Raw genomic sequence first — 26,153 nt, 5'->3', positions numbered from 1 at the left:
TTAAAAAAAAGTGGAATGGAGGTCATGTGTTTCCTGTTGAAGTAAAGCTCCAGTCAGACGATTGTAGTTGAAGGAGCTTCGACTGGAGACGCCGTTGGTAGTCATACGGTGTTAGGAAGCTCACAGAGCCGCCATGGCTGCCGTGCCGATGGAGAGCGGTAAGTGTGCGCTGAGTCCCTGTCTATAGACACCCCGGGTAGGAGGGCTGTCCTCTGCTCGTAGTACAGAGACCTTCCTACAGGTTATGTGTGTGGCCGTCCTCGCCGACTCCTAGCGCAGCGGGTTCCTCCATTACAGACTTCCTGTCTTCCCGGGGGGTGAGCAGAGGCTCAGACTGATCTCTTCTACCGGCCCTCCAGGTATCGGATCAGGATGGGCGCAGCCAGGGCATCGGATGTGTCATGGAGGAAAGGCATAGGCCCCCAAACCATTCTGTGTGTTCATTACAGGCAGGGCCGTCCCTAGCCAGGTGTGGGGGGTGCGTGCTGCACCTGGTGACACCTATTGCATGGGGTGACACCAGAATCGCTCCATGAAAAGGTACGTTTTAAAGCGAGCCGACGATCCTCGCCAAATGGATCGGATTGGGGAGCATAATGGATCAGACTCTGATCCATTATGCTCAAGCTGCAGATCTGATCCATCCTGTGGGGATCGTCGGCTACCTTTTTGGTGGAGATTGTGGAGACATCAGTTAACCCTGTATAGGTTGCACGTCGATCCTGTAGGATGGATTGGACGTGCGGATTGGGGAGGTTAACGGATCGGACTCTGATCCATTATGCTCAATCCGCAGATCTGATCCATCCTGTGGGGATCGTCAGAGGGGGTGTCCCCAAGTGTTCCGGCACCGGGTGACACCAACCCTAGGGACGCCCCTGATTACAGGTTTTACATTGAAGTCTGCAGAACATTCCAGCTGCGGTCAGTGTGGTGTGTGCTGTCCTGTACAGGCCTTGCATTGTGTACCGCCAGCTCCAGGTCTGTGCGGAGTACCGCCTTACTGTCACAGGGCCAGGGGAAGGAAACGATGGACATCCACCCTGCATTGTAGGTAGAGGAGGTGGGAGTGTGACCGAGGCCAGGAGCACCTGAGAGGGGAAGATTTGTGGGACTGCTCACCCCGCTGGAGGGAGCCATAAGGTGAGTATTACACCCTATTCCTCCACCCCTAGGTACAAACCTGGATTATCCTTGCAGTGGGGAGTTGAAAGATTGGACCGTTGAGAATAGTGGGAGCTAAACACGGGTTGGACCGTTGAGAAGAGTCGGAGCCGAACGCGGGTTGGACCGTTGAGAGCAGCAGGAGCAAAAGAGAATACTTTAGATCAGGCATGTCCAAAGTCCGGCCCGCGGGCCATTTACGGCCCGGGGTCGGTTTAATACGGCCCTCCAACAGCCCTCCCTGCTCTGTGTAATGTGGCCCTCCCACGGCCCTCCCTTCTATGGCAGTCTTCTGCTTGAGAGCAGAGGGCAGTGTGTATGCCTGACTGCGGCGCGTTCTCCCTGGTCTGTGTAAATGCGGCTGTCGCACGGCCCTCCCTTCTGTGGCAGACAGTCTTCTGCTTGAGAGCAGTGCGCATGCGTGACTGCGCCGCGCTGGGAGCGACAGAGGGCGGTGACGTCAGGGCCGGGCTTCCAGCGTGAAGTGTGTTTCTCTTCCCCTCCCGGCTGCCGAGCAGAGACTTCAGCTCCAGCTACCTTTTTCACCCTTCACATTAGTGCAGGTAAGTTTTTTTTAAATTTATTTTCAATACATTGTGAAAACTCAGCTGTCAGTTGATCTTAATGTTATGAAATGAAAAGTATGTTGTTTGCAATTAACTTGGCATAAAATAATTTATTTGCATTTAATTGTAATGGTTCAAAGAATGTTCGGAAAAATGTTCGGCCCTCCACCATGTTCACTTCATCCAATCTGGCCCTCTTTGAAAAAAGTTTGGACACCCTGCTTTAGATAGATGTGTGATAAACACAATATACTGTATGGAGAGGGGAAAAAAAATGATATACACTCTCCATATACATTATTTGATACCCACAGTTGATTCAGAGGAAGGCAAAAAACTTTGATAAAGCATGATCTAAATTGCTCCAGCTGGGAAAAAAATTCCTTCCTGATCCCATAAGAAGTAATCGGATATTCCCTGTATCAACTTTACGTATAAATATTCGTATTCCGGTATACGCTGCTTAAAAAAATTAAAGGAACACTTTGAAAACACATCAGATCTCAATGGGCAAAAATCTCATGCTGGATATCTATACTGATATAGACTGGGTAATGTGTTAGGAACATAAGGAAGCCCCATCGTTTGATGGAAATGAAAATTATCAACCTACAGAGGTCTGAATTCAGACACCCTGAAAATCAAACTGAAAAAATGATGCAGCAGGCTAGTCCATTTTGCTGACATTTCATTGCAGCAACTCAAAATGATATTCAGTAGTTTGGCCCCCACTTGCTTGTATGCAAGCCTTACAATGTCAGAACATGCTTTTAATGAGCTGACGGATGGTGTCCTGGGGTATTTCCTCCCAGATCTGGACCAGGGCATCACTGATCTCCTGGACAGTCTGAGGTGCAACCTGGCGGTGTTGGATGGACCGAAACATGATATCCCAGAGTTGTTCTATTGGATTTAGGTCAGGTGAGTGTGGGGGCCATTCAGTGGTATCAATTCCCTCATCCTCCAGGAACTGCCTGCATACTCTTGTCATATGAGGCCGGGCATTGTCGTGCACCAGGAGGAATCCATGACCCACTGCACCAGCGTAGGGTCTGACAATGGGTCCAAGGATTTCACCCCAATACCTAATGGTAGTCAGGGTGCTATTGTCTAGCCTGTAGAGGTCTGTGCATCCCTCCATGGATATGCCTCCCCAGACCATCACTGCCCCCCACCCCCCACCAAAAACAGTCATGCTGAATGATGTTAAAGACAGCATAACGTTCTCCACGACTTCTTCAGACCCTTTCACGTCTGTCACATGTGCTCAGGGTGAACCTGCTCTCATCTGTGAAAAGCACAGGGCGCCAGTGGTGGACCTGCCAATTCTGGTGTTCAATGGCAAATGCCAATCGAACTCTATGGTGCCGGGCAGTGAGCACAGAGCCCACTATGTTGGACCCTCAGGCCACCCTCATGCAGTCTTTCTGATTTTTTGGTCAGATATTCACACCAGTGGCCTGCTGGAGGTCATTTTGTAGGGCTCTGGCAGTGCTCATCCTTTTCCTTCTTGCACAAAGGAGCAGATACCGGTCCTGCTGATGAGTTAAGGACTTTCTGTGGGCCTGTCCACCTCTCCTAGAGTGACTGCCTGTCTCCTGGAATCTCCTCCATGCTCTTGAGACTGTGCTGGGAGACACACCGAACCTTCAGGCAATGGCATGTATTGATATACCATCCTGGAGGAGTTGGACTGCCTGTGTAACCTCCTTAGGGCCCAGGCATCGCCTCATGCTACCAGTCTTGACACTGACCCTAGCCAAATGCAAAACTAGTGGAAACCAGTCAGAAAAGAGGAGTAGGGAAAAAATGTCAGTGGCCTCCACCTGTAAAACCATTCCTGTTTTTGTGGTCGTCTCATTGTTGGCAATTTAGTGCACCTGTTGTTAATTTCATTAACGCCAAAGGAGCTGAAACTGATTAAGAACTCCCTCTGCTACTTAACTGACCAGACCAATATCTCAGGAGATGTAATTGACTTGATGCTATACTCTGATTCCAAAGTGTTCCTTTAATTTTTTTTAGCAGTGTGTTTTGTGTGTCTAGGAATAAAACAATCTACTGAGCTGGCCAGAATCAGTGAGTTGTGAGAGCGTCTAGTCCACAGTCCACATTTTTACAGCTCTTACTATGAAGAAACCTTTCCCTATTTGGGGGTTAAAACTCTTTTCCTTCAGACGTAAAGAATGCCCCCTTGGCCTCAGTGATAACCTTAAAATGAATAACTCTACACTGAGTTCACTATAAGGATCACTTATGTTTTTTACATGTTCATCATATCCTCCCTTAATCTCCTCTTCTCAAGAGGGAATAAATTCAGTTCCTCATAGCTGCGCTCCTCCAGTCCTCTTATCAGTTTTGGTCTTCTGCACTTTCTTCAGTTATTCAATGTTTTGTTTTGGGTTTAATACCGCTTGAAATTAGTATCAAACATATGTAAGTAATACTGACATTTCCTTTATATTTTCTTTCAGATGAGCAAGCCCGATATCGGTTCCAGTTGGAACTGGAGTTTGTTCAGTGCCTGGCAAATCCTAATTACCTTAACTGTAAGTATATTATGGAAATGGTTTCTTAGTTGGGTCTATTTTGTTAATCTACAAATCATAAAGCTGTGAAGAAATTAAAACCTAATTGCATTCAAGATATGACCCCCACCCATCCTGCAAGGTTTATTGTTCTTGCCTGGTGAAGCAGGTCCCTTGCTGGTGTTGTTTGTTGGTACGGGGGACCATAAGGATGATCACTCACCGATCCCCTTGAGGATGTCACTTCTCTTCTGGATATTGAGAGGAGACTGCTGCTGGACAGCCAATAGGAATTGTCCACGTCACGCAAGCCGTGACATGGACTTCCCAAGAAGGACACTGCCAGAAGGAAACAAAAGAAAAGGCTTTGGATTGTAGTGCCATATGACTGTGGCTTTAGGTAACTATAAAAGGCATTTAGTTACGGTTTTTATCCAGAGATCAGTTATAGGTGAGTGGTAGAAGGGCTATCTTGACCCCGGAGATGGGCTTTAAGTTAGTGCAGAATGTATTATCCTGTAACGGCTAAATTTTTTAGTATGCCAAAATTAGATCAGTAAAAGCCAAGTTCTGCTTGGTTGTCTTGTATTAGTGCAATTTTTTCTTTGTCATTTTTAATGACTTTTTGTGTGCAAAATGCCATTGCAGCCTTTTGAAAATGCTAGTTGTCTGACAGTTAAATGGCTTTTTTATGTTCTGAGTCACTGAACCGTGCATGGTTTTATAGCCAAACATAAATTTTTTAATTGTAGACCGCTTGTAAGGGTTAGACCCTCTGTCAGGTTATTATTGTCTGTGTTTCGGTTATGGAAAATTTGCCATTTGTTCTTCTGGGGGACCACTGAAGTTTGGGAAATTTAAAATCTACATTTTTTTATATTGTCACTTGATAAAGGGGCACTGGGAATATCTTTCAGAGGGTAAATCTACGAGTGGGGACTCTTTTTCATGAGTCTTTATCTGCTTTGGGCAGGTTCACACCATGACACAGTATGCCACCCTGAACAGGTATTGCTCCTATATCTTTTGTACACTGCTGATTTTGCTATTTTGTTTATGAAGTTCTATTCCATACTGAATGTATGATCATGTTATTGATTGTATCCTTCTCTTTAGTCCTAGCACAGAGGGGATTCTTCAAGGACAAGTCATTTGTTAATTATCTGAAATACCTTCTTTATTGGAAGGATCCTGAATATGCAAAATATTTAAAGTAAGTGTAAAATCCTTATTAGTACTTTTATAATTTTGTATGTGTAGTTACTTTATTTTGCATTATTTGTGTTGATGAAATTGTCAGTAGCAAAGTGAGATAGCATGGATAAAAAGATGGCTCATGTCTGTCACAACCAAGGCTGCTATTGCCTGATTACTGAAAGTTGTGCATTTTCCAGGGTAGAATACATTCTGTTGTGTCACCCACTGGGATGTCCCTGCACCAGATCTAGAGTTATGCAGTGTCAGTTAATTGGAAAGGAGCAGACTAAAACAGATGGGTCAATCTCACTCAGCCTTAAGAGGGCTATGCATGTCTCGAATTCAGGTGATTGTTGCTGAATTGACCAAATTTGAGCCACAGGGGGACCCTGTTGGCATCATCCAGCTTGACCAAAGTCAATTTAAAGGATGGTTTACCTTTCGGAGAGATAGGGTAAAAAGGAAAGGTGGTGATGTCTGTCTCTATTTGAGAAGTGATCACAGAGCGAGTGTGAAAGAGGACCTAGTTGATGGAGAGTGGGAGGAGGCTGAAGCATTATGGGTGGAACTGCACATGGGGGTGCGTACTACAAAGGTAATCATTGAGGTTTGTTATAGGCCTCCCAGTCTTAATGAGGAGGTGGAGACTCAGCTCCTTGCACAGATCGAAAGGGATGCAAGGGCTAGTACAGTGATAATGGGTGATTGTAACTACCCGGAAATTGACTGGAGTAATGGTACTGCAGGAACAGTTAAAAGGGCAAAAATATATAAACCTACTACAAGACAATTTTATGGTACAGTTCATAGAGGCCCCAACTAGGAATGATGCTCTGCTGGACCTGGTAATCTCAAACCAGGCAGAGCTTATTACGAATGTCCATATAAAAGAGCATCTGGGTAGTAGTGACAATAACATGATTTCATTTGTTAGCTGTAAACAACAAGCACATACGGGAAAAATAAAAATGCTCAACTTTGAGAGCTAATTTTCCAAGACTTAGATTGCGAGGGAATATTGGCATCGATAAACACAACACAGAAATGGGAGTTCTTCCAAAAGACCGTGAACACACTGCAAAATATATTCCCATGGGCAACAACTTTAAAGGGCTAAAAATCAAACCTATGTGGCTTACGGCCAAAGTTTAAAAAAAAAAAAAAAAAAGCTATAGATAATAAAAGAGCTTTTATTAAATATAAAAATGAAGGAACACTATCATCATTTAAACATTACAAAGAATATAACAAAATATGTAAAAAGGAAATAAAGGCTGCAAACATTGAAAACGAACGACAAATTGCAAAAGATAGGACAAACCCCCAAAAAGTCTTCAAATAGTAGTAAAATGGTTCGGTCCAAGCATGTAGGCCCTTTACAAAATAATCTAGAGTGGGTGACTGAGGACAAAGAGAAGGCAAATTTATTAAATACCTTCTTCTGCTCTCAGGAGTGTGAAAATGTTTTAAATAACTACTTGTCCAGGGACTAAATCGGGGCCCCAATATACGTGTCTCTTATGACAATCTACTTGTCCTGAAAAAAAATAATTTTTTTTCAACCAAAACCGTATATAAATCGGAGGTGATTTTAGGAATGTCTCTGGCTTTTAAAAACAAAAGGGGCTTTATTGCGACTTAAACTTGTAATATTTTTAACATTGTGTTGTTTATCATCTCCTCCTCCCCTCCGTCTGTCTCCAGCACCACACCCGGGGACTAGTAGGGAGGGGAGCGACCTTGCAGTGTAATGAGCACTGATTGGCTGCTCGTCAGGAAAGGGGGGGGGGGGGTCAGGGCTTATACTTTATCCCTTTCACTCCCAGAGTTGTTTTTGCGTTTTCGCTGCAGAGCCATTTTTGCGTTTTTTGCACACATTTTAAATCATTTTAGGCCTGAAGATTACATAAAACCCCCAAACATTTTATATGTTCTGAAAGCAGAGACCCTAGAGAATAATATAATGGTAGTTCCAATTTTTTTATGTTACATGATTATACCGCAATATTTTATTAAAAAATATAAGTTAATTAATAATGTTAATTTTAGGGCACAAAAAAGCAATAAATTACCCTATTTTTTTGTAAAATATAAAAGATGAGGTTGCAGCGAGTAAATAGATATCCAACTTGTCAAACCTTAAAATTGTGTGTGCTCGTGAAATGGCAACAAACTTCAGTACCCTATATTTTCTATAGGTTGACACTTTTGAATCTCCTTATAGGTCACCAGTATAGTGTACAGAGGAGGTCTGGTACTAGAATTATCACTCTTATCCTTGCGTGCGCAGCGATATGTAACGTGTATCGCAATCGACGGTTTCATGCGTAGGCGCCCTAGCGTGTGCTTTTACGTTTGTGCGTGCGTATATGTGGGGGCCTTAATATTTTTTTGGGGGGGATGATATGTGCTTGGGTGTAACTTAAATTTTTTATTTTTGGTGACAGGTTCTCTGAGACATCCAAGATCTATAAGACCCTACATGTCACCCTTCTGCTCTACTGAATGTAATGTGGTACACATTGCACCATATTACATTCTTTCCCGGGGATTGTATTGCAGTCTATCATCGGGGACCTGGAAGTGATGTAACTTCCGGGTCAGCACAAGAAGGGGAGGAGAAGTTGACCTGTCCGCTCTTCTCCCTCCCCTCTAGCCGATGGCGAACCAGGCCTGCAGATGGGCAAGCGGAGCCCAGGAAGCCTCACGCCAGGGGAGCGGAGAGGCTGGCACTGTGGAAAAGCAATCGGCGGCAGCGCTGCCACCGATTGCTGCACCTGACAGGTGAGCCCGCTGCTTGCCCACAGCAGGGCTAAAGGAGGGAAAAAACAACCTGCCCGGTGCCCGGAACTACTTATCTCAGGCGTCAGGTGATAGGAATCCAACATCCCTGAGCTAGGTGTATACAAAGGAGCATGGGGGAGCTCTTTTCCATAATGGGCATGATATTGATACAGCCCTAGATGATCCACATTGGCTCACAATTGATATGATCCAGAAATATTTAAACAGAATAAAGGTGAATAAAGCACCTGGACCGGATGGCATACACCCACGGGTTCTTAAAGAATTGAGCTCGGTCATTTTAAGGCCATTGTTTCTGATTTTTAGGGACTCTTTACTGACTGACATAGTACTACTGGATTGGCTTTAAGCTAATGTGGTGTCTATATTTAAAAAGGGGTCAAAATCTTTACCAAGTAATTATAGACCTCTTAGTTTAAGCAACAGACAGCATGGATTAATGAAAGACAGAAGTTGTCAAACAAATCTGATTTCTTTTTATGAGCAGGTGACCAAAACCTTGGATAGAGAGGTGGACGTGGTATACTTCCCACATTGCTAATGTGTAAGGTAAAGTCTACAGGCTTGGAAAAACCAGTATGTAGATGGATAGAAAACTGGCTAAAATATTGTATTCAGAGAGTAGTGGTTAATGATTCATACTCTGAATGGTCTAGGGTTGTCAGTGGTGTACCCCAAGGTTCAGTGTTGGGACCCTTACTTTTTATTATATTTATAAACAATATAAGGTCTGGGATTAAAAATACAATTTCAGCCTTTGCAGATGACACCAAGCTGTGCAGTGGACTAATGTCCTTACAGGATGTCTGCAATTTACAAGCCAACCTCAATGCACTGTTTAATTGGGCAACTATGTGGCAGATGAGGTTTAATGTTGATAAATGTAAGGTTATGCATGCATCATACATACTAGGGGGAGTACAACTGGAATCAATGGTGGAGAAGTATCTGGGAGTTCTGATAGCTTAATAATGGCATGCAATGCCAAAGTGTGGTTTGTAAAGTGAGCAAAATCCTCTCGTATTAAAAGAGGTGTACACTGCAGAGAGATACTATTTTACCCCTGAACAAACCATTAGTAATACCTCATCTGAAATATGCAGTTCAGTTTTGGGCACCAATTCACAAAAAGAACATTGTGAAAAAGACAATTCACAAAAAGAACAAAATGCAGAGAAGGGCAACCAAACTGATAGGAGGCATGGAGGAGATGAGGAAAGATTAGAGAAACTGAATTTATTCTCTCTTGAGAAGAGGAGATTAAGGGGGATATGATCAACATGTATAAATACATCAGTGGTTCATATAGTGAACTCTGTGTAGACCTATTCACCCTGAGGTCATCACAGAGGACAAGGGGGCACTCTTTACATCTGGAGGAAAAGAAATTCAATCTCCAAACATGGAAAGGTTTCTTCAGTGAGAGCTGTGAAAATGTGGAATAGACTCCCTCAAGAGTTGGTTCTGAACAACTCAGTGGATTGCTTTAAAAAAAAAAGGCCTGTATTCTTTCTTGAATACACAAAATATAACTGGATACTAACATTTTATTGGTAAAGTTGATCCAGGGAATATCCGATTGCCTCTTGGTGGATCTGGAAGGAATTTTTCCCCTGCAGGAGCAATTTGGATCATGCTTTGCTGGTTTTTTTGCCTTCCTCTGGATCAACTGTGGGTGTAGAACTTTTTTTTTTTTTCTTTTTTCATGGTTGAACTGGATGGACTTTTGTCTTTTTTCAGCCAGACTAACTATGTAACCTTTACCAAAAAGCACACTATAAAAATTTAGTAATTGATATGTGGCACTTCCTAAAGACTCAGTATATCAACTGTGTATACATAAATTCTAAATAAAATTCATATAGCAAACATCCGTGAACAGTATAATCCCAAACGCATGAATAAAAAGTCTATTGCTAATTATTGTGATGAAATCTAAAAGTCCCAATCCAATATTTTGTGATATCAGTGTTTAAAAGATAATTTCACCTTTTTAGTAAAAAAAAATAAAAATAAATAAATGCACATTTTATTTTATTTTTTTCAGGTAAAAAAAAATGTGCATTTATTATTTTTGTCTGCAGGAGCTTGTAAACCATTGCACCAGCAATCAGCGATCAGAAAATCGGTGGTGCCATGCAGGTCTCCTGCAGATCTGTCAATATATCTGCTTTCCCATACAGGATGTATGAGCAAGCAGATATACTGACAGGAAGAATGAATGAACTACCACAGCGCCATGGTAGATCATTGAGGACTGCAAGCCGACAGCTGCTAAGGCTGTCACGGCTTGTAGTTTCTTGTTCATAGAGGACAGTGAATGAGTGACACAGCTGGGCGGGCTTTGCCCTGCACAGCCACGTTTTGTTTTTTTTTTTGACCGCTAGGCGTAAAATATAACATTTTTACGAAAGGTGAAATAATCCTTTAACATGTCTTCCTCCACTCAGTGCTCTATTGAATATACATTATACATCGGCATGCAACGTTGATACCATCATCTTTTTTCCAATGTGCGCTCCTCTGAATATAGGCCCAAAAAAAACATTATTAGGTTTAAATAGGCGTTTTCCTGTCAGGGGGTATAAGTATTGTATCCGCTCCCACCCGCGATCCAACTCTTCTGTGGCGTCAAGGAGGAGCTGGCTGTTGGACGCTGCAGGAGAGTTGGGTCGCGGCTGCACAGTAATTTATTCTTAGAGGAGCTTTTACCATTTATTTGATGTAAGTGCAATACTTTTAATAAATGCTGGAGTTTTGAAATACTACACTATCAGAGGCCATTTTATGTTTCTGTGAGCGCATTGACAGCAGAGGAGGGAGAGGCTGGGAGCCTCTTGCAGAGATGTGCACCAGGTGTCCTATTGAGAAAAAGGTAAAGGGATCCATGTTGCATGCCGGTGTATAATGTATATCCAATAGAGCACTGACTGGAGGAAGATATACGTTAACACTGATATCACAAAATATTGCATTGGAACTTTTAAATTTCATCACTGGAATTTGTAATAGACATTTTATTCATGTGTTTAGATTATACTGTTATTCGTGGATGTTTGTATGCAGAAATAAAAAAAAAAAAAAGCAATTAACATAGTTGATATATTGAGTCTTAAGAGTCAGATATAGGGAGCACTGCATATCAATGACTAAATATTTATTTATTTGTGGGAATGCATTATGATGTTAGCACCACCCTAGATATGTTTACTCATTGTTTGATATATTCTGTCACATTTTAAGTGTTTTTTGTGGGGGGGAGTTTCAAGTGTAGTTTATTAAAATGTTGAAACACACACACACACACACACACACACACCACACCACACACTCTCTCTCTCTCTCTCTCTAGCTTTTTTCCATACACACAAATGCATTGGGAACACTACACATTCTATTCCAAATCAAAACATGAAGAAAAATAGATCAAATTTGTGTTGTTCCTCTAAAACAATTGAAGAAAAGTGAATATTAGACTGTTCAAAAAAATAGCAGTGTTTGTATTCTTCTTTACAAACTCAAACATTCACTATATAAACTGAAAAATGTTTGAATATTTTGCTTTCCTTTGAATCACTTAATGAATATTTAGTTGTATAAGCACGGTTTCTGAGAACTGCTGTACATCTGTGTTGCATGGAGTCAACCAACCTCTGGCACCTGTGAACAGGTATTCCAGTCCAGGATGATTGGACTACATTCCACAGTTCTTCTGTATTTCTTGGTTTTGCCTCAGAAACTGCATTTTTGATGTCACCCCACAAGTTTTCTATTGGATTAAGATCCGGGGATTGGGCTGGCCACTCCGTAACGTCAATCTTGTTGGTCTGGAACCAAGATGTTGCACGTTTACTGGTGTGTTTGGGGTCGTTGTCTTGTTGGAACACCCATTTCAAGGGCATTTCCTCTTCAGCATAAGGCAGCATGACCTCTTCAAGTATTCTGATGTATTCAAACTGATCCATGATCCCTGGTATGCAATAAATAGGCCCAACACCGTAGTATGAGAAACATCCTCATATCATGATGCTTGCGTAACCATGCTTCACTGTCTTCACAGTGTACTGTGGCTTGATTCAGTGTTTGGGGGTCATCTGACAAACTGCCTCCGGCCACTAGACCCAAAAAGAGCAATCTTACTTTCATCAGTCTACAAAATGTTGCGCCATTTCTCTTTAGGCCAGTCAATGTGCTCTTTGGCAAATTGTAACCTCTTCAGCACGTCTTTTTTTTTTCAACAGTGGGACTTTGCGGGGGTTTCTTGCAGATAGCTTGGCTTCACATAGGCGTCTTCTAATTGTAACAGTACTCACAGGTAACTTTACACCTTCTTTGATCTTCCTGGAGCTGATTGTTGGCTGAGTCCTTGCCATTTTGGCTATTCTTCGATCCATTCGAATGGTAGTTTTTCACTTTCTTCCACGTCTTTCAGGTTTTGGTTGCCATTTTAAAGCATTTGCGATCATTAGCTGAGCAGCCTATCATTTTCTGCACTTCTTTATATGTTTTCCCCTCTCCGATCAACTTTTTATTCAAGGTACGCTGTTCTTCTGAACAATGTCTGGAACGACCCATTTTCCTCAGAATTTCAGAGAGAAATGCACTGTAACCAGCATGTACAACATTTGCGGTCTTCCTTCCTTAAATAAGGGCAATAATTGCCACCTGTTTTTCAAAGAATGAATGACCTCACTAATAGAACTCCACACTGCTATTATTTTGAACATGCCCCTTTCAATTAGTGATTCAATTACACAGAATCAGCAGCATGCATGTCATGACTATTGGGTCTGCTGGATTTGTATTACTCTACTACACCTGCTAGTAAATTATTTGCCATGTAGAAATATCATTTCTACCAAAAACAGTGATTGATCAGGTTAGTGATGTCTGACTGCTATTAATTTGAACACAACTGTATGTATGTATGTGTGTGTGTATATATACAAAAGCACACTATGCTGTGCCATATGAGTATAGCATTCTAAAGTGCTAAACCTACCCTCCAGCCACGGCTCACTTTCTGTTTAAAAGATAAGTTCACCTTTTAGTAAAAAATAATAAATGCCCATTTTTATTTTTTTTTTGCAGGTTAAAAATGTGCATTTATTATTTTTGTCTGCAGTAGCCTGTAAAGTATTGCACCAATGATCAGCAGATTGCTGGTGCCATGCATGTCTCCTGCAGACCTCTCAGTTTATCTGCTAGCCCATAAGGGATGTACAAGCAAGCAGATATACTTACGAGAGAAATGAATGAACTACCATGGCACTCCACAGCGCCATGGTAGTTCTTTTACAAAGAGCTTTATTGAATATTAAGCAAAGATAAACAGACATTCGGAGCATAGATTCAATGACCAACAATTATAAATTGTATTAAATGAAGGGAAGCTGGTTCAAGGCATGCATCGATAAAGGCATAAGCTGAAAAGTTTACATAGGTGCCCTGTAGGAAAGGATGTGGGAAGGGGATGGAAGGGAACGGTTAACAAACCTTTGTGGGTCAATGATAATGTAAACTCTAAAGGGAAGTTTTGCTACATCAGCATTATTGAAAACGGGAGAGGCACGAGAAGAGGCCTCTCCAAAAAATAGTACATGTTCATAACCTAGAGTTTATAAAGAAATCTAGATTGCATAAATAGTATTGCGGATGTAGCGCATAAAACAGCAAGCACAATCCATAAAATATGTTTAAAGACAGATTGAACAGGAGGGTAGGAAAAGACAAACAGTAGAGAGACACGGACAACACAAACAACAACAGAAAAAAGAAAAAAAAAGGGGGGGAGGGAGGGGCTCCAAGGGGATCACAGCAAAATCCATCCTCATATCGACAGAAGGGACTGGTCGAATCTCGAGGGTTGAGCTATATCCAGCCAGGGACGCCATATCTGCAGAAATTTTGTATGGGTATCCAACAATATGGCCGTCAGTTTTTCATTAACCATTATGAAGTTCATCCGGTTTTTGACAGCCTCAAAACTAAGGACAGGAGTCTTCCAAGCCCTCGCAATTGTCAATTTAGTTGCCATAAATAAGTGTGATGCCAGCTGCCGATCAGAACGGAGAAGGCCCTCCAGTGGTTTAAATAGAAGCGCTTCATACAGGTTACGCTTAATGACTGTGTGAAGGATAGTGCGGAGGAGAGCATACACCCTAATCCATAATCTACTTACTTTAGGGCAAGTCCACCAGATGTGAGCCATGGTGCCCAATTGTTGGCATCCCCGAAAACAGACCGGGGAATATGTAGGGATAAAACTAGCTAGACGAGCAGGCGTATAATACCATCGGTATAGAATTTTGTAGGCATTCTCAAGGATAATGACATTCCTAGAACATTTAGATAATGTTTGGGTCATGTTCTGCCAGTCCTGTTGATCCAAGGTCCCCCTAATTCAGACTGCCAACGCTGATGATAGGAACGAACCGGAGGGGTTCTATAATGGCAGAATAAATCAAGGAAATCAAACCCGGAGCATGAGATCTATGTCTGCACTGGCTTTCAAAGGGGGACAGACGATAAGGTCCCGGATGCGTACGTATTAGCGTATTAATAAAGTGACGAAGTTGAAGATAACCAAAATGTTCTCGGAGAGGGATGTTATAAGAAGAGCGCAGAGTTTCAAAGGTAATTATTCTAGTGGGAGATAGGAGTGAGTGAACATCTTAAAAGCCATGCGCCTGCCACCAGGCAAACTGTCTAGGATTATCCCTACCCGGAGGGAATAATGGGTTATGCAATAGACGTAACAGTGGCAGGTGAGGAGAGATCAGGCCACCGGAATATTTGATAGAATCCCAAAGACGTAGTGAAAGCGTCAGTGTTGGGCTAAGGGTAGATGGACGTTGAGAAATAGGAAGCCATGGCAAGGAGGAGAGCGGTATCGGGTGAGAGTCCATCATATCTACAACAGCCCACAGGGGGAAGTGGTGAGATGCATGAACATGAACTAAGGGGGCAATGTTAGCCGCCAAATAGTAAGACTGGAGATTTGGAACAGATAACCTGCCCGCACTCCGTCGCGCGAATAAGATATGTTTGCTAATTCTGGGTCGAGAGGAGCTCCAAATAAAGGACAGGAGTTTTCGCTGATGGATACGCAATACATGCGAAGGTACTGGAACTGGCAAAACACGGAATAGGTCATACGGATTGCATTAATTCTGCCGAACCATGAAAGCGGGAAATGAGACCAAGAGGACAATAGCTCAGTCAACTCATGAAAGACAGTGGGAAAGTTGGCCTGATACAGTCCATCATATGTTGGGGTAAGCTTAATTCCTAGATATGGTAAGGCCGAAAGCCAGGCGCCATGGTAGTTCATTGAGGACTACAACCCGACAGCTGCCAAGGCTATCGGGAATTGTAGTCTCTCATTCACCGCCCACCCGGCTGCATTTTTAAAAAATTTGACAACAAGTGGTGGGACGGGAGAGATCCCTGCTAGCTGTCAGTGCGGGGAGTGGGCTGGTCTGATCGTAACATGTTGCATCCTGAATATGGGTGTAACCTGTTACAAAAGGTTAACTTAGTGTTAATTGCTACATGCTTTAAAGGATATCTTAAAATCCGGGGATGGCTTTGTCTCACGGTATTGTAGGGACGGAGTGGTCATTGGGACCAGCACCTCCTAGTTTCACATGATGCAGTGTGTACTCTCTCCTGTGACATATTGTGAGTTCTGGCTGTGACAGGAGAGAGTAAACCCTACACGCTTAAGAGCAGGGTGGCGTTCCTTTGTGGAGTAGAGGGTGCTGGTCCTGATGGCTGTTTCATCCCTACAATAACTGGGTGGAATATCACAGGCTGCAAATTTTAAGGTTTCTTTTTAGATGCAGTTTTGGACTACATTCTTTCAATTCACTGAATACCCTTTTTTTTTTTTTTTTTTTTTTACAGCCTCTTGATTTGAAATGTATTAGTGATTTTTGGTACAAAACTTGAAATGTATTTCTTGATTTCTGGTACAAAACTAGAAATGATTCAGTGGACATTTCATCATAACCAGCTAGTGAAACTGTGATGCCTTCTTCACAGAGTACATTACGATCAGTTCAGTTCCCAGAAATAAAGAAAAGCTAACAAACTGCAAGACTTCATGTCCGTGTTCCTGGCACAATGCTAGTGAGAGCATCTGATGTCATGATGTGGGTGGACTGAACCAGATTTCACAGCTTAACTGTTTCAGAGTAGCTTTCCATTGGAACAAATCTTACTCTTCACCTGTAATGCTACCACCAAGTAGTAGAATCCTAAGGCTGGTTTTGACATATGTTCTTTAAAATGGTTAGGACTAAAAGGGCAAAAGAATGAAAATGTTTAAAAAAAAGTTTAATTTTATTTAGGGATATAGTAATATTATGTAGTCTTCTGTCAAACCACTTTGATTTCTATGGAAAGAAGCCATTCTCATTGCAGCAGTGACTCCCCTCTGATCAGAGGTTTCATCTGGAGAATGGGAGCTACATGACAAGTTCCCACTGGTGTGCTATCTTTTTAGTTTACGTTGACAGCAGTTTTTAAAAACACTCCTGGCTGCTATAACCAGGAGAGTGTTTCCACTTGTTAAGCCGACTGTTGCTGCCTAATCACTTCCACACATTCTGGAAGGCAGCTCCTTGACCATGACATGTGCTTGATTATCTTCAGTGGAGTGCAGGAAATTAGAGGTCTAATAGACCCCTGGTGTCTCATTAAAGAGAAGCTGTCATTCCATATATGCTATCACGTAGGGGGCTGTTTATCTCCCTTTTTGATGGGAATAAAGCTTAGTAACAAGTTTTTAAAAATGAACACCCCAAAAACATTTTTTAAAAACACCCTGGTCTTGTGTATATGCACATACAAATGTAAATATGCATGAAGGGGACGATTGCAATGCAAATGGGTATCTCCATGCACTCCGGAGTGAAAGCAATAACTCTTGGGTCAGCATTCACAGTTATTTCTAAATTGATGGCCCTCAAAGGCGCCTAACCCTTTCGCTGCCAGAGCCATTTTTTGCACACGTTTAAAAAAATCATTTTAGGCCTGAAAATTACACAAAACCCCCAAAGAGAATAAAATAGTGGTAGTTCCAAATTTTTATGTCACACAATATTACCGCAAAGTCTAGGAAATGCAGAATTTCAATAATTCACTAAAGTAAATTTTAGGGCAAAGAAGCGCAATATATTTAATTTGTTTGGTAAAATATAAAAGATGAGGTTGCCCCGAGTAAATAGATACCCAACATGCCAAACGTTAAATTTGTGTGCACCTATGAAATGGCGACAAACTTCAGTACCCTATATTTTCTATAGCCCCTACAGGTCATCAGTTTAGCTTTACGGAGGTCTTAAGCTAGTGTTGCTCACTCCGGCATACATGGTGATATGTAACCTGTGTATCACAATCAATGTTTTCATACGTAGGCACCTTGACTTGTGTGTTTTACATTCAAACTTGTGTATATGTAAGGACCTCCAAACTTTTTCGGGGGGGGGGGGGGCTGTAGAGGGATGTTATGTGCTTGGGTGTAACTTTATTTTTTTTTTTTTTTTTTGCAATTTAAAAATTTTACTTAGTGTTACTAAACCCAGGACCCTGCATCCACTATATCCGGTCTCCCACAGTACACACAACATGCAATTATTTTAGCAAATATAAACTGCTAAATACCTTTTCTCATCAGCAGTTAGACTAGTCTTGTGTCTTCAGCAGAGCACTGGTTAAAGCTTGTAGAAGGAGTTTTGTTTCTGCTCTAGGAGAATGCAAAACCCCTGACCTCTGTCCGGACAGTGCTGAATGGCCCTGTGCTGATCACATGCACTCTCCCAAGGAAGAAAAAAAAAAAAAACCTCTCTAGCAATACACACCAACCTGAGCATGTGCAGAAGGACTATGGGTTCTCCGTCTCATCAGCGTGGACATTTGAACAAGAGGAGGGGCAGATAAGTCAGGATCAAACAGCCTTTTTACACAATGCAGAGTATTCAGTCCTAGCTCCACAGTGACTATAACAAACATGCATTACTGCATATACAGACTGATTTTACTGTTTTGGGTTTAGTAACACGTTATCTTTTTTTTTTTTTTCATCACATAGGGGACACAAAGTCTGGGGGCTGTGGAAGCAATCGGGCTGTCCGAATGCTTTCACCTGACCGGCTGGATTGTGTATAATACAACCCCCCCCCCCCCTTCGCTCATGGTTAGATTTGGGTGAAGAAGCGTGTCGTGCACAATTTTTAAGGCTCGCTACCTATTTATTCGATGCAACATCCTCTTATATTTTACCAAAACAATGTGTGATATATTGTGTTAGTGTATACTAAAATAAACTTCAGTGCTTTTTTGTTTTTTTCTTTGACAAACACCTTTCACTAATATCTTGTGACATAAGAAATTGCAGCTACCACAAATATTTACTCTCCAGAGTCTCTTTCAGAAAATATAATACATCTGTCACTGAAAGGCTTAAACGTAAACCTTCATTGAGGGAAATATATAGAATGCCATAGTTCTCCTTCTGAACATGGTAGTTGCCTGGCTGTCTCTGGCTTCACTATGGCCTCATTGACCTAAAACAAGCGTACAGCAAGTGATGTCAGTTCGTCAAAATTCCAGGCCTGCAGTCTTGTTTCATGTCAGACTAAAAGTAGAAGGAAAGGCTATACAATAACCTGTTAAATGTTGATTCCCCTTTCCTCTGATCTTCACTGCATATACTTTCTAATAAATTGTTTTCTGAATACTTTAAGGTTTTTCTGTGTGGTCACGTTACTGCAGCTCATTCCTGTCTGTGCTGCTGGTTGGTGTTAACTTCCTCCTGGTCATCAAAGCTCAGACCTATGGCTGCCAGCAGGATAACATCAGTTATATAGTGATATGTTAGTAGTGCACTGTCACTTTTTTTAAATAAAAAAAATAAGTGATCCAATCAAACAAGTGCACCATTACTGATATGATAAATATTAGATGTTATCCGCCTAATCAAAAACACAAGTAGTGCTATGTGCAGATATTTCACCTATAGCCTATTATACACTGCTCACAAAAACTAAAGGAACACTTTTTGAGTATAGCATCAAGCCAAACTCCTGGAATATTGATCTGGTCAGTTTATTAGCAGAGGGGTTGTTAATCCATTTCAGTTGCTTTGGTGTTAATGAAATTAACAGGTGCACTAGATGGGCAACAATGAGAAGACCCCCCAAAACAGGAATGGCTTTTCAGGTGGAGGTCACTGACATTTTCCCTGCTCATCTTTTCTGACTTTTTTTCACTAGTTTTGCATTTGGCTAGGGTCAGTGTCACTCCTGGTAGTGTGAGGTGATACCTGGACCCTACATAAGGTCCTTAACCCATCAGCAGGACTGGTATTTGCTCCTTTGGAGGAGGAACGGGTCGAGCACTACCAGAGCCCTACAAAATGGCCTCCGCAGGCCACTGATGAATATCTCTGACCAAACAATCAGAAACAGACTTTATGAGGGTGGCCTGAGGGCCTGACATCCTCTGCTGGGCTCTGCTCACTGCCCAGCTGATTGGCATTTGCCATTGAACACCAGAATTGGCAGGTCTGCCACTGGCGCCCTGTGCTTTTCACAGATGAGAGCAGGTTCACCCTGAGCACACGTGACAGACATGAAAGGGACTGGAGAAGTCATGCTGCCTGTAACATTGTTTAGCATGACCATTTTGGTGGTGGGTGAGTGGTCTGGGGAGGCATATCCATGGAGGGACACACAGACCTCTATAGGCTAGACAATGGCACCCTGACTGCCATTAGGTATCCAGGATGAAATCCTTGGATCCATTGTCAGACCCTACGCTGATGCAGTGGGTCCTGGGTTTCTCCTGGTGCAGGACAATGCCCGGCCTCATGTGGTGAGATTATGCAGGCAGTTCCTGGAGGATGAAGGGACTGATACTATTGAATAGTCACCACACTCGCTTGACCTAAATCCAATAGAACACCTCTGGGATATCATGTTTCGCTCCATCCGACGCCAGGTTGCACCTCAGACTGTCCAGGAGCTCAGTGATTCCCTGGTCCAGATCTGGGAGGAGAGGAAATACCCCAGGACACCATCCATTGTCTCATTAGGAGCATGCCCTGAAGTTGTCATGCATACATACAAGCACATGGGGGCCATACAAACTACTGAGGACCATTCTGAGTTGCTGCAATGAAATTTCAACAAAATGAACTAGCCTGCTGCATAATTTTTTCACTTTGATTTTCGGGGTGTCTTTGAATTCAGTCCTCTGATGGAAATTGAAAATTATTAACCTACAAACGATGGGGCATTGTTACATTCCTAACACATTACCCAGTACATATCAGTATAGATATCCAGCATGAGATTTTTTCCCCATTGAGATCTGATGTGTTTTCAAAGTGTTCCTTTAATTTTTTTTTGAGCAGTGTATATACTCAAATCAACCAAAATAATTTCTCACAATCTAAAAACGAGTCCTTCAGATTAAAGTTCATATGTTAATGCATTTACTGTAAACAATTCAATATCTCTTCCGTGACACATATCTTGCAATAACATGCTGAGGTTTTCGTGCTCCAATCCCCAGTGCTGTCTTCCACCAATAGGTACAGTACTTGCTCACCTTCAGTTGTGGACCTAAAATCAAGTAGGTCACGTTTATACTTTATCTATGTGACTACGCTTTCAGCTTTAGCAGCTTCTTCCCGCTTGGTGTCCCTGTAAGAGACTGGTCCTTGCTGTTTTCCATGCGGTGTGGCCTGGTGAAGTGTGTGACCTGTCACACATCATAGGAGAACACACTGCACACTGACATGGGAGTTCAGTCACTTCAGAGCCTCTGTCCATGTGCACATAGCACTACTTGTGTTTTTGATTAGGAGGATAGCATATAGTATTTAGCACATTAGTAGTGGTGCACTTTGATTGGATCTCTTTTTTTTTTTATTTTTATATTATTTAAAGGGACAGCACATCACCATTTGCAATTCTAGTGTGTGAGTATAATATTAGAGTGGGAACAGCAGTCTCGTACCTTTTTTATATTATATTTCTATTTTACTTAATTTTATTTTTTTTTTATTGCTGTTGCAGTTTATTTTGTAATTAATATTAGAAAGTCCTGTATAGCAGAGCACGAGGTATGCACACATAATTGCAGCTATATGGGATTCATCAAAGATGTTGGCCCTCTGCAGTGCACACATTGCTGGAACTTTGCAGTCACATAACTGCATAGAAAACCTATAAAAAAGAAAATGTATTCCAAAAGTGGTTTTTCTTTTTTTGTGTGCAGAGGGGATCAAAGCAAAGGTAAAGCATAACTTAGCAGGTTATTGTATAGCCTTTCCTTCTAGTTTAAAGCATCAAAGTCACTGGATCACAATGTGTGCATGAAAGTGCTGTCTGAACATATGTACAGGATAGGTGAGTACAGAGGCATGACCTCATCTGTGTGCTGCTGCTTCACTGTCCAATCACAGGCCAGGTGAGGTCCTAGCCCAGGCTGTGTTGCTTAACTGCATTTCAGTCAACAGAGGGGTCCAGGATGTTGCAGAAATGTGTTGATTACAAATTCTTTGACAGCAAAACCAGTTTCCATACAGTAGAAGTATTACAGCAGTGCCTTTAGCTGTCTGCCTAGAGTTCAGCTTTAAATTCAATAAACATGTACAATAGTTCTGCTGCTGATTATACTCTGTTTTGGTTTCCTGCAGGTATCCGCAATGCTTGTATATGCTGGAGTTGCTACAGTATGAACATTTCCGCAAAGAGCTAGTGAATGCCCAGTGTGCTAAGTTTATTGACGAACAGCAAATATTGCACTGGCAACACTATTCCCGTAAGCGTACGAGACTTCAGCAAGCTCTGGCAGAGCAGCAACCACAGAACAACACCATTGGAAAGTGACACACCTACATAAGCTGTATTTACAACCCATATCCAAAATGTGCTGTTACAGAATGTAAATACCGGTGTCCATGAACTTTGCATCACTTTGTTTCCTGTGATTCTGTCAATATTCCTGTAAAGTTCTGTTTAGTGTGTGATGTCATTAGTGAAGATTGGTCAGATACTGTTTTGTGTATTATAATGCTTCTTTGTAGCACAAGATTCCATTACCTGCACATCATGAGTGATATGAAATATATGCCCTGAAAGGTTTTGGTAGAATATTGGTTGATCTTGTTCTGCCCTTTTTCATATTCTAAATTGATACTTCCAAATCAAAAATGTTAGATTTGGGTAGATGCTGGCAGCGTAACTTTCTCACCAGCTGTCTATACATCTTTGGTGTTCAAGTTTTAACATTGCTTAGCAGTCCTGTACTTTACAACATTTTGTGTTATGTAGAATAAGCATCAAATCCATCAAGGTGGAAGATGGGCTGCACCTCAAAATGATCTGTGCTTATGGGATGTGAGGATTCTACTGAACAGATTGCCACAGTGGGGTTGATTTACTAAAGGCAATAGACTGCAGTTGCGCCAAAGCTTCGTAAATGAGGTGAAATGTCACTTTGCAAGTACCCAATCACGTGCAAAGGAAGAAAAAAAAACAACGCAATTTTACTCTTAAAAGATTGGATGATGGATGTCAACAGAGCTTCCCCCTCTTTTACTAAGCTCTGGAGCAACTGCACTTGTGAAGAGCACAGTCAAACCCAGTGAGTCATTCTGCACACTGAAAAATGTGTTTTGTGTGGACAGACACAGTCTCCCACATTTTAGGTCTGTTATCTTGTACACCATACAGACAAGCATACGCTTAGTCTTGTGGGAGAAAGATGTTGTAAATGGCTTATGACAGAATACGTAGGGCATACATGAACAGATCACACAAATTACTAAAACCAGCATGGGTTGCAGGGAAGAAAATCTCTCGATTCCCCCGTCAAAACAGTCAGAGTTGATGGGGGAATTTTTTCTGCAGAGCTATTGTGTTCTCCTGGCGGTGGGAGCCATCCCTGCTGGGAGAACACAGTGATTACTGCAATCAATTATAATAGCTGCTAGCAATAATCACATGTAAAATCCCAATGTAGCAATGTTGACTGATCAATCAACTTGGGCACATTCAGACTGCCCAGACATGGTTTGAACAGTCTATGGCCGACTTAGGGTATGTGGATGCTCCTTGTGTTTTTTTTATTTATTTTTTTTAAATAGACAACGTGGTATATTTAAGTTGCAAACCATTGTGAATACTTTGCGAAAGCTAACAATATGTTTTGCAGTGATTAACTGCTTCCTGTCAGTCCTATAGCAGAAATACTGCTACAGGACGGCACTGTTGTGCAAAATCATGTGTATATATACACGTGATTGTGCATTCCTGGGTAGGGGGCGCGCGCTCCTTAACCGCGGCTATCAAACACCAGGTCCTGGTGATTTCTGATGGGGAAGAGAACTGTTTTGTTTACTAATAGTTCTCCTCTGTCAGCTTGTGCACACGGCTTTGGATGGCTGTGCACACCGACACGACCCCCTATGTAAAACACTCCCAGCACACAGTTAACCCTTTGATTGCCCCGTATGTTAACCCCTTCCTGCCCAGTGCCATTAGTACAGTGCCGGTGCTTTTTTTTTTTTAGCGCTGATCATTGTATTGGTGTCACTGGGAATGTCAGTGACACCAAGTCAGTTCCCCCCAGTGGCAAAGACATGCATCAGAATAAATTTTGGCCTAAATTAATGACGAAATTTGATTTTTTTTTCAATTTATTTTACTGGACTTGTTTAATAGCATTAAGGAAAAAATAGTGTTTTTTTTCTCAAAATTGTCTGTCTTTTTTATATATAGCACAAAAAATAAAAAACCGCACAGGCGATCAAATACCACTGACAGCTCAATTTGTGAGAGAAAAAGGACGTAAATTTAATTTGGGTGCAGTGTTGCATGACCGTGCAATTGTCAGTTAACGTAACACAGCACCGTAACAAAAAAATGGCTTGTTCAGGAACGGGGGTAAATCCTCAGGAGGGCAAGTGGTTAAAATAGTTTAAAAGATCCACAGCAAGGAAAAAAAAACAATAGTGTCAAAAAACCATGGAAAAGATAAATTTTTTTTCAAGAGATATTTTAATGGCTTACTTCCTCTTTAGTAACCTATAATGTCCAAATTTAGGGTGTAACATGGTGCAAAGCTCCCTCTCCATGACAGTGTTCATGGGTTCTCCTCCCCTGCAGCCGCTTTCACTTTTACATTTTGTGTGGCACAGCTACGTCCTATTCATTCACAGAGATCTGTAAATGAATGAACTACAAGTCCTGTGTTCCGCTGTGGCAGATGGGCTTGTAGTTCTTAATGGAATGTGAAAGCCGTAATCCGCACACTCTATTGACACTTCCTCCAGCTCTAACTAAAAGCCTATGCACAAGTGCAGGCAGAGAGCTGGATGATGAGATTGCAGGAGCATAACATTGCACCCGCAATACAGGGATTGTGGCTACAATACTTTGCAGGCTCGTGTGGAAAAAAGAATTCACTTTTTTTTCATGTAAAAATATGTACATTTGCTTTAAGGTGAACTTGGGCGTTAATCTAAACCCATATCCTAAACCGTAGCCTTCAGTTTTTGGTGAGAGGATGGATTTGAGGTAGAAAGGGGAGGAGCTTACATCTCAAGGTACCTTTTTAGAGGTTGGGTTAAGATTCATGTTGGAATAATAGTATCAGCTCAGGTGTTAAAGGCTATAACTAATGAAAGGAGAAAAAAAAAAAGATACCAAAGTACTCCGCAGTCCTGTAATTGCATAAAAACAGAAGACAGTGGTGTACTTTGGTGCCTTCTGCTGTTTTTCTCGTTTACCAGATCAGCATATATACAGTACTGTATAATGGAAATTAAAACAGCAGTAGATACTAAAGTACTCGACTGGCTTCTATTTTTATATAATTGTAGGACACAGCCATTGGACACACTTCTTATACAAAAAATGAACCACATCCACAGTGTATATAAAGGGGTTGGGGATGCAAGGGTAACTTTTACCTGTTGTTTGATAAAAATAATGTATTTTCTCAATAAACCTGTGTGTTTACAAAATCTCTTCATTTCTTTAGAGTATTTCTACTTTTCCTGAGAGAAACATGGAAGCTGCCAATTTTGTTCTACTGATCTAATTCACTGCATTCTATCTGAGTAACTGACCTGCAACAAGTGTAGAGATCCGGAAAGTCAGAACCTCCTATCTGCGTACTTGTTCTGGAAACTACTGAAGCCAGAATAACAACCAGGTGCCTAGCATGTGCAGACTGAGTCAGCAATGGCAGGCTTTGTGTTTCCTTAAAGCATTATTATATCTGAAAGCAAATATTTATTATAATGCAGCTTACCAATTTTAAAATGTGATGCCTGCATTAGTTTTCTTTTTGTAGACTATTTTCACCTGATGATGTGGCCAGTGAAGCCAGCCATAGATAGAATCTTGGCCAGTTCAGCAGGGACCGTCTGAGATTCGATCCATGTTTGGGCAGGTTGGTTGTACGGAAGTTATTCCATCGATCGACTCCAGTACAACTTCAGTACAACCAACCTGTCCGACTTTTTTTTATATCCGCTAGCAGTGATCACTGTGTTCTGTGGGCAAGTAGGGCTCCCTGCCGGCAGAACACAATAGTGCTATGGGAGGGATTCCCAGATTAAAACTGATGGGGGAAATCTAGCAATTTCTTTTCTTAGATTGTAAGCTCGAAAGAGCAGGGCCCTCGATCCCCTCATGTTTTGCATTGTATTGGTATTGTTCTGTCACGTGTTCTGTCCCCCTCTGTAATGTACAGCGCTGAGCGAACCATTGGCGCTTTATAACTACTGTATAATAATAATAATACTTCCACCCACGGTGGTAGAAAAGATAGTTGCATAATATATGAGCTGTTTTTAGGTTGTTTTTTA

At 41.8% G+C, this 26,153-nt stretch overlaps 1 protein-coding gene across 1 annotated transcript; it reads left to right on the top strand.

Annotated features, from left to right (window-relative positions):
- Nucleotides 1-25,304, top strand: MED31 (mediator complex subunit 31). The gene is made up of 4 exons (XM_089683794.1): nucleotides 1-158; nucleotides 4,205-4,279; nucleotides 5,375-5,471; nucleotides 21,972-25,304. Exons 1-4 carry the CDS (start codon nucleotides 134-136, stop codon nucleotides 22,162-22,164), a joined length of 390 nt encoding a protein of 129 aa, XP_089539920.1. The 5' UTR covers nucleotides 1-133; the 3' UTR covers nucleotides 22,165-25,304.
- Nucleotides 25,305-26,153: the final 849 nt, after the last annotated feature.

The sequence above is a fragment of the Staurois parvus genome, unplaced genomic scaffold, assembly GCF_062004578.1.
Source record: "Staurois parvus isolate SC_StPar_1 unplaced genomic scaffold, SC_StPar_1.0 ptg000321l, whole genome shotgun sequence".
Lineage (NCBI taxonomy): Eukaryota > Metazoa > Chordata > Amphibia > Anura > Ranidae > Staurois > Staurois parvus.
The sequence above is the reverse complement of the archived record's forward strand: the minus strand, read 5'-3'. Positions and strand labels throughout refer to the sequence as shown.